Here is a 9,331-nt window from a genome sequence, read left to right as displayed (position 1 = left end):
AGAGAGATTCGGCAATGGTGTCAATAGTAAATGTAGATTTAGGGACTCCGAGACATACTCTGAGTGATTGTGCTTGAAGAGATTGGAGCTTTTCAGGTTGGTAGGACAAAGACCATGCATGACAGGAACGCTGTAGCGAAGAACTCCAACAAATAAGGCGTTGTATAAACGAAGGAGGGCCGCTGTTGAAGCACCCCAAGTTGTGCAGCTTATAAAGCGTCCCAAGCTGATAAACGCAGAAAGTTTGATTTTGAGGTACGACAAATGGGAGCTCCAGGTTAACCCTTTGTCGATATAAACTCGAAGAAATTTATGAGCTGCGACGTGTGGAATAGTAGCACCGTCAATTGATAAGGGGTAACGATCTACTTTCATTCTAGTGAATGCAATAGCGGCAGATGTTGCAGGGTACAACTCGAGGCCTCGTGTGGACCAAAACCTTGATATGTTGTGGAGAGCAGCTTGTAGGCGCAAATGTATTCGCTTAGTAGACATTGCTGACGTCCAAAGACACACGTCGTCGGCGTACAGCGAGATATGTATAGAATCCGGGGATGAGTGCATGGAGACCACGTGATGGAGACCAATGAGGGTGATATTAAATAGGACTGGACTCAGAACCCCTCCTTGAGGAACACCTTTAGTGAGAGTATGGTGGCTGGTATCTCCATCACTCGTGCGCACAAAGATTGTCCGATTGTGAAGGTAGTCGGCAATCCAGTCATGAAGGCGACCTCCGATACCTATTATTAGGCCTTGCAGAACTTGTTAACGTAGCAGCTTGGGCGAATTGGTTGCACATGATAACACACACCACAGCGCACTATAGCAAATAACACTCACACCTTACACACGAAAAATAAAGCAAAATTCAAACAAACCGCGCTGACTGACAACTCTTTTTATATAACTTTGTCTTCTTCAACCTCTAGCACCACCGAATTTCCCAATTCACGCGCACCGATCTCCTAGATGCCTAAAAATGTTTTCTCTTTTTCTGTCAGGTGTAAAGCTGGTGTACTTATACAGTTGTTATAGTTCCTGGCGATATGTTCTGCTTCGATAATTTCTTGAGTTAATTGGTTTCTGTTCCTGCCTAAAATTGTACAGGATGGCAAGTGAACGTCGCACCCACAATCCCGGCAGTGTATGCCTAGATGCCCTGAGTTGGGTCTGGAGCTGTTGTTGTTGTGTTCCCGGAGCCTATCGTTAAGGCATCGTCCGGTCTGACCAATGTACACTTTCCCGCACGAAAGGGGAAATGAGTACACCACTTCATCGGCACACTCAACGAACATGTTCTGATGGTTTTTGGTGCAGCATACTGTTCGGTGGAAATCAGGTGAGTTGACTTGTTTACACAAGTTGCCAAGCTTATTGGGAGCAGTAAAGACGACAGTGATGTTGAACTTGTTTGCAATTTTCTTGATTCCATGGGAGAACCTGTGGAAGTATGGAAGCACGACAGGTCTCGTAGATCTTTCTCTGGCTCTTGGTGTGATATATGATGTCGTATTTTTTGTTTTCAAGATGTTCTCAGCAATCGATGTTAATAATGACGTGGGATATCCGGCGGATGTTAATCTGGAAATTTGGGCATCGAAGCTTATTGAAATAGAATGCTCGCAAGATTTTTGAAGAGAGTTACTTAGACATAATTTGACGATTCCTCTTTTTACTAGCTTAGAATGTGCCGAATTGTACGGAATAATTGTTTTTTTATTCCTTGGCTCATATTTCCAGCATATATGAGTGTGTTGTAAATTGAGCCTGAGATCGAGGAATCGGATTGATCTTTCTTCCGGAAGCTCATAAGTAATTTCCAGTGGTTTTAGGCAGTTTTTAAAAGTAGATAGAACACCGGCAATAGTGGTTGGAACATTACTGTTCTCGGCGTCAAGAATGATCAAATAATCATCGACGTACCGAAATACTCTAGCAACTCTGGTGGAGTCAAGCCAATTGTTCAAGAGTCTGTCTTGGTGCGCGAGATAGAGATCACTTAGCACTGGGGCAATGCACGACCCAATGCAAACACCTTTCTTCTGTAGATACGTTTTTTCTTTCCAGGTAATAAAGGTGGAGTGAAGATAAACCGAGAGTAGATGTAGAAAATTGTCTTCGGAAATACCCGCAGAATTTTGGAACGCTATGCCACCAAAAGAATCAATACTCTCTTCTACACATCGCAAAAGACCGTCCTGGGGCAGTTCGTAGTACAGGTCTTTTATGTCGATGGAAAAAGCTTGAAAACAAAAAATACGACATCATATATCACACCAAGAGCCAGAGAAAGATCTACGAGACCTGTCGTGCTTCCATACTTCCACAGGTTCTCCCATGGAATCAAGAAAATTGCAAACAAGTTCAACATCACTGTCGTCTTTACTGCTCCCAATAAGCTTGGCAACTTGTGTAAACAAGTCAACTCACCTGATTTCCACCGAACAGTATGCTGCACCAAAAACCATCAGAACAGGTTCGTTGAGTGTGCCGATGAAGTGGTGTACTCATTTCCCCTTTTGTGCGGGAAAGTGTACATTGGTCAGACCGGACGATGCCTTAACGATGGGCTCCGGGAACACAACAACAGCTCCAGACCCAACTCAGGGCATCTAGGCATACACTGCCGGGATTGTGGGTGCGACGTTCACTTGCCATCCTGTACAATTTTAGGCAGGAACAGAAACCAATTAACTCGAGAAATTATCGAAGCAGAACATATCGCCAGGAACTACAACAACTGTATAAGTACACCATCTTTACACCTGACAGAAAAAGAGAAAACATTTTTAGGCATCTAGGAGATCGGTGCGCGTGAATTGGGAAATTCGGTGGTGCTAGAGGTTGAAGAAGACAAAGTTATATAAAAAGAGTTGTCAGTCAGCGCGGTTTGTTTGAATTTTGCTTTATTTTTCGTGTGTAAGGTGTGAGTGTTATTTGCTATAGTGCGCTGTGGTGTGTGTTATCTTGCAGAACTGTTGAGTGATGAACATCATCAAAGGCTCCCCGAATGTCGAGAAATGCAGCCTTTGTGAGCTTGCCACGGAGCCTCTGATCATCGACATGAGCAACTAGGTTCATGATATTGAGGACGAGTTCGTCCTTGGTGATCTCGTCGTTGTGGCTGGATCTGTTCATTAGGGCCGGTTTGCTCATCTTGCGGCTGCGGACGCGGCTGCGGCCAGGAGGGATTTTTCTGTCACGTGACCAGCTCCATGGGGACAAGAAAGCACCTAGCGTCCCTTCCTAATGGCGGAGAAATCCGTGTCGCTTCGAGTACAAAAGTCTAATTTCGCTCGCAGAAACTGACTGCACAGGCTTTCAACTGAGGTCCAATTGACCGCCCCATCATACGTTAGGAGCGGCAGGTAAAGTTACAGCCAGGGAACGTAAATATAAACCAAAATAAAGGAAAAATCACGCAAAACAAAAGCGGTGGTTGTGTATTTATATATATATGGTGCCAGCGCCGACACGAGCAGCATCTGATGTAGTCGAAGAGGATTGAGCGCACGTGCGGAGTGTGCAAGACGTTCGAAACATGAGCTCCGTAGGTGTTCAGAGCTTGTGTGCTCTGGGCGCGACGCGCCAGCCGGGCAGACGAAGCAGACGAGGGTAGACGAAGCAGACTTACAACGTTTATTACCCTAGCATCAAGTGGCGAAAAGAATCCCCGCGTCTCGCGGCGCACGCGCTTATCTAGATCACGATGCGCTCCTGGCGCCATCTCTTGGTCTCCCCTACATCTCCCCCCGGAGCTCGTTACTGCACTCTAGTTACACAGTTCGAAAGAAAGCGATGTTTACAAGTCCAACCGTCTTGGTGGCTTGATGGCACGTCCATAGCGTGATCTTGTAACACCTTGCGGGGAAGATGCACGATCCAGAGAGGGTGAAGAGCAGCCCGCAGTGGGCAACTCCCCAGGCTGACCTTCTTCGGGTGGTTGTCCTGGAGGCTCTTCGGCAGCAGGAAGCTCGACAGACTCCCTCGCAGTAACGGTCGGCGAGAAGGGCACCAGGTGCCGGCGGTTTCGCTGTAGGATTCCCTTGGGAGTCTCTACGACGTACGACCGTGGTCGTTGGGCAGGGCTCAGGACGCGTGCTTGACAGCTGGCATCCGTGACCCAGACGCTGTCACCTGGCTTGAGAGGATTAAGAGAGCGAGCGTTGTGCCGGCGATTGAAGTCTCTCGCCTGCCTGACCTTATTCCTGGAGTCTTGAGCCCGGAACCTCTCGTGGCTTGGTTGAACTGGTGCGAGTCGCTGCGGCAGAGCAGGAAGACGCGTCTGTAACCGCCGACCCATCAGCAACATGGCAGGAGAGACTCCCGCGACGCCCGGAGTGTCCCGGTAGGTGAGAAGCGCTAGGTATGGGTCTTCGGACTTGTACAAAAGATCCTTCACCGTGCGCACCATGCGCTCTACTGCGCCATTACTCTGCGGGTACCGAGGGCTACTGGTCTCATGCTCGAAACCGTATGACAGAGCAAAGTTTGCGAATTCCTGTGAAGCAAACTGCGGACCATTGTCTGTCCGTACAACGTCCGGTATCCCATGTCGGGAAAAGCAGCTCTTGATAGCCGCGATAACCGCTGAGGCTGACGTAGAGCTCAAGGAGACGACTTCCGGAAACCGAGAGTAATAGTCCACCATGAGAACATAATCACGGCCTTTCAGATGAAACAAGTCAATGGCTAGGCGTTGCCATGGCCGATCTGGTGTAGGCGTTGACATCAAGGGCTCCGAGTGTACAACCCTTGTTTCCGCACACTTGTCACAGCTGGTGACCAAATGTTCGATGTGGCTGTTGCAGTTAGGCCACCAGACGCTTTCTCTGGCTCTCTCCTTACAGCGGCGAAGTCCTTGATGGCCGTCGTGCAGAAGGGCCAGGACGTTGCTACGCAGAGAAGCAGGAATAACGAGGCGGCAGTCCAGCAGAAGAAGGTCCTCCGAGACTGTCAACCTTCCTCTCTCTTTCCAATACGGCACCAAGTTGGGAGGCAGCTTCCTCTTGTCTGGCCATCCCTCTTGGCAGTAGCGGACGACGAGAGAACATTCTCCATCTTCAGCTTGTCGACGACGAACCTCTTCCAGCCTGTTAGCGAGGGGAGGTGGAAGACCTTTAAATATCTCGCTAGCGAAAATTTCGACGGAGAATACTGTAGAAGAAGACCGGACATCGCAAGGGGCACGTGACAGCGTGTCCGCCGTGGCAAGAAGTCTACCTGGTACGTGCCGAACATCGAATTGGTAGCGCATCAGCTTTATGCGCATTGGCTGAATTCGTGGTGGCAGCAACTCCAGCTCCTTTTTTCCCAGCAGGGCGACGAGAGGCAGGTGATCTGATTCCACGGTAAAACTAAGCCCACGCAGATACTGGTCGAACCGAAGAACAGCCCAGGTCACGGCGAGAGCTTCCTTTTCTGTCTGACTGTAGCGTGCTTCAGTCGGAGTCAAGTACCTTGAAGCGAAGGCCACAGCACGACGAGCTCCGGACGGCTGATCTTGCAGCAGTACCGCTCCCAGGCCAAATGAGCTTGCATCTGCGGAAAGTATCGTAGGATAGCTTGGATGGTACTTTGCCATGCAGGTTTCCGAGCTCAGCATAGCCTTCAACCGCTTGAACGCGTCATCTTGGCTTGCTCCCCAGGACCATGCGCTTGACTTGTTTAGGAGTGAACGGATGGGGGCAGTTACGTCCGAAAGGTGCGGCAGGAAGCGTCCAATGTGGTTCACCATCCCTAGTAGACGGCGAACGCCTGCAACGTCCGTTGGCGGAGGTAGCTCCCGAATGGCTCGAAGCTTGTCGGGATCCGGCGAGATACCATCTCCATCGACGACGACTCCGAGGAACTTGACCGAGGGAACCCGGAATTCACACTTCTGGTCGTTGAGCTTGACCCCGGCTTGCTCAAGTCGTCGGAGTACCTCAGCAAGGCGTTGATCGTGCTGTTCAAGGTCTCTACCGTAAACAAGGACATCGTCGATCATATTCACGACGCCAGGCAGCCCCTCCAGGACCCGTGACATTTGACGTTGAAAATATTCGGGTGCAGACGCCAGACCAAATGGCAGACGACGGTAGCAGTAGCGACCAAACGGCGTGATGAACGTCGTTAATTCTTCGCTTGCGTCGCTGAGCTTGATTTGGTGGAAACTGGAGGTCGCGTCGAGTTTTGAAAACACTTTGGCGTCGCCTAGCTGCCCCAGGATCTGGTCAACCGTCGGCAGGACGTATCGCTCCCGCTCGATGACTTGGTTTAACTTGGTCAGGTCGACGCACAGCCTGTACCCACCCGACGACTTGGGGACGACGACAAGTCCGGAGCACCATGCTGTCGGCTTGTCAACCCTTCTGATGACACCTTGAGCTTCCATGGCATCAAGTTCTCTCTTGACGACGTCGAAGAGCGGCAGCGGTATTCGTCTTGGAACGCTCAACGAGTACGGCTGAGCCCCTGACTTCAGACGAATGATGTACTTTTCTTAGAGTTCGCCCAGTTCTTTAAAGATATGGGCGTCAGAAGATGGAACACAGCTGACACGAGCGTCGGAAGACGGGACACGTCCATCCGTTTTTCCGGACTCGGCGGAGGTGGTGTTCACAAACTTGACCACGCCGAGAGCTTCTATCGCAGGTAACCCTAGAAGCGGTGTAGTTTGAGCCCGCATGACGTAAAGCTGTTGGACGGTGCGCTTGTCCTTCCACGCCAGAGTAGCTTGGAAAGTGCCCAAAACAGGCAGTGGCTGGTTCCCCGGGCCGATAAGCTCTCCTTCCACTGCGTCGAGCTCGCGAGGAACGCCTGGAAGCGACGGCGGAACGACGGTGACGTCTGCTCCCGAGTCCACCTTGAACCTTGTCACGTGGCCGTTGACGCTTACTTCGACGTATCTTGCCCGTTGCGTACGAACAGAGCAGAGTTCGACGAAGCCCAACTTCTCCTTGCGCTTCTTCGCGCGACAAACTTCTGCAAAATGACCTGCTTTTTACAGAAATTGCAAGTTGCCTTCCGTGCTGGACAATCCTTGCGGTCATGCGCAGAACGCCCACAATTCCCACAAACTGCGTTGTCCAAACGCTGCTGCCGGTTACGTGCGCGCGACGACGGAGTGGATGACGCAGTCTTTTTCTTCGTCGCGTCGACGTTCAAGGCCGCTGCAGCTTGCGCCGAACGAGAAGCGCGCTCCCTCTCAGCATCTTCGTGCTGGCGGGCTTGTAAAAGTGCTTCGTCAGCGGTGAGCCGTGTGGAACGGCACAGCTGGTCCGATAGCTTCTCGTCCAATAAGCCGACTACGAACTTGTCACGCACTAGGCGGTCTTCTATCTCGGGGCTGTTGTAGTTGCAGCGTCTGATTAGGGTTCGAAGCTCCGTGAAAAACGCGTTGACTGTTTCCCCAGGCTGCTGAGTCCTGCGGTGGAATCTTCGGCTTTCGTAAATTTCGTTCGCCGGATGAACGAAGTGTTGAGTCAGCCGCTCCTTGACGGCGGCAAACGGTTGCGTCTCCGGGGTTAGCACGCCAAGCGAAGCTAGTACGGTACGAGCTTGCGGACCCATGCAATAAAGCAACGTTCTTACTTGCGTTTCGTCGCTTGCAGAACGTAGACCGGTGGCGAAGGCGTAGTCCTCGTAGGTTTGAATCCACGTTGTCCATTCGCCTGGGCTCGTGAAGACGAACGGCGACGGCGGTTGAAGCCCCGTGGCCCCGAGGTGGACGCTCTTTTCTTCGTCCGGCATGGCGGTAGCGCTGACTACGAGCAGGTGTACCCCACTTCTGACACCATGTTCAGAGCTTGTGTGCTCTGGGCGCGACGCGCCAGCCGGGCAGACGAAGCAGACGAGGGTAGACGAAGCAGACTTACAACGTTTATTACCCTAGCATCAAGTGGCAAAAAGTATCCCCGCGTCTCGCGGCGCACGCGCTTATCTAGATCACGATGCGCTCCTGGCGCCATCTCTTGGTCTCCCCTACAGTAGGAGCGTCTACAACGGCCCTTGCTGGCCGCGGACTTTCTGATTCTGCATCTACTGATGAGTACCAGGTTGTACTGCCACCCCTACCGCGTGGTGCACTAGCACTGAACACTGTACTTCTGCACTGTGATGTCAAAAGCCGCCCGTATAGGATTGAAGACTTCAAACGTGAGCTGGAACTCCTGAACGTCCTCCGAGAAGTGGCTTCAATAGGAGCATACCAGATGAATCACGTGTGGATCGTCACTCTGAGATCATCAGCTGCCACGCTCAGGTTAGTCGCTGCAAAGGAGCTTAAAATCAAGGACCGGCGATGGATAGTCATTGATCCGAGCAACGCTGAAGTTAGAGTCAAGATCCATTGGATCCCATTTCACGTGTCGAACGATGCAGTACGCAAGGCGTTGGAGCCTTTCGGTAAAGTTACAGAAGTAACCCGGGACACCTGGATGGCCGAAGGTTTCCAGGGCATCGAGTCTGCGACAAGGCTTGTGCGGATCACCCTCCAAGAGGGGACAACGATCGACAGCCTACCGCACCAGTTACGGCTCTTTGGAGCGAACTGTTTGATTGTGGTCCCTGGACGCGCACCGTTATTCTTGCGCTGCAAGCGTACTTGACACATCCGACGAGACTGCCGTGTGCCGCGTTGTTCAGAGTGTCATCGCTTCGGACATGAGGCAGAAGACTGCGTGAGGACCTACGCTTCAGCTGTCGGACGTCAAGAAACTGATCCGGTAAATGAAATGATCATGGACGCTGACGAGGCGGAGAGCACAGCAGCCAGCACTGCTCCTGCAGTCCTGAACCCTGTATGCAACGATTTTCGCCCTGAAGAACAAGACCGAAAGCCTGGTGAAGAGGAGAAGACATCTGTCACAACAGACGAGAAGAAAGTCTCAAGCTCACCAGAGCCTCAAATTGAAGAAAACAGCAATCTGGAGCAGCATTCAACCACAGAGGAGGCCCCGGAAGTCGTCGAAATGCCTGACGCGAGTCAGGCTAGCAAGCGATCCCTGGAAAGATCATCCGAGATGCCGGAAACCGAGAATGAAGTTAGCGAAAAGGAGGTGCCGTGGAAAAAGTTTACTAGAAGAAAAGGTCGTTATAACGCGCTTCGTACCCGACAGAACTTGCAGTAATGGTGCAAGGTGAAAGACTGGATTCATCTACAGATGGCACTCTGCAACTATCAACTTAGGCAAGTATAATTGGGGAAAGGGAAGAAACTATTAGTATCTTGGGTATCCCGCCTGTGTGCAACCTTTCCTCTTAGAAATGTTTAAGATTCCCGAACCTTGTCGATTCGCGTCTTTGAATGTCCGGGGATTGAATTCCAGCCGAAAGCAGTACCAGT

General features: G+C 51.2%; 1 protein-coding gene across 1 annotated transcript; it reads right to left on the bottom strand.

Moving 5' to 3' along the window:
* Nucleotides 1-3,680: 3,680 nt before the first annotated feature.
* LOC121834790 lies at nt 3,681-4,670 on the bottom strand. The gene has a single exon (XM_042288576.1). The coding sequence runs from the start codon at nt 4,652-4,654 to the stop codon at nt 3,806-3,808; it is 849 nt and encodes a 282-aa protein (XP_042144510.1). The 5' UTR covers nt 4,655-4,670; the 3' UTR covers nt 3,681-3,805.
* Nucleotides 4,671-9,331: the final 4,661 nt, after the last annotated feature.

The sequence above is a fragment of the Ixodes scapularis genome, unplaced genomic scaffold (genome assembly GCF_016920785.2).
Source record: "Ixodes scapularis isolate PalLabHiFi unplaced genomic scaffold, ASM1692078v2 PGA_scaffold0__279_contigs__length_252992795, whole genome shotgun sequence".
Lineage (NCBI taxonomy): Eukaryota > Metazoa > Arthropoda > Arachnida > Ixodida > Ixodidae > Ixodes > Ixodes scapularis.
This window is presented reverse-complemented; position numbering and strand designations above follow the sequence as displayed.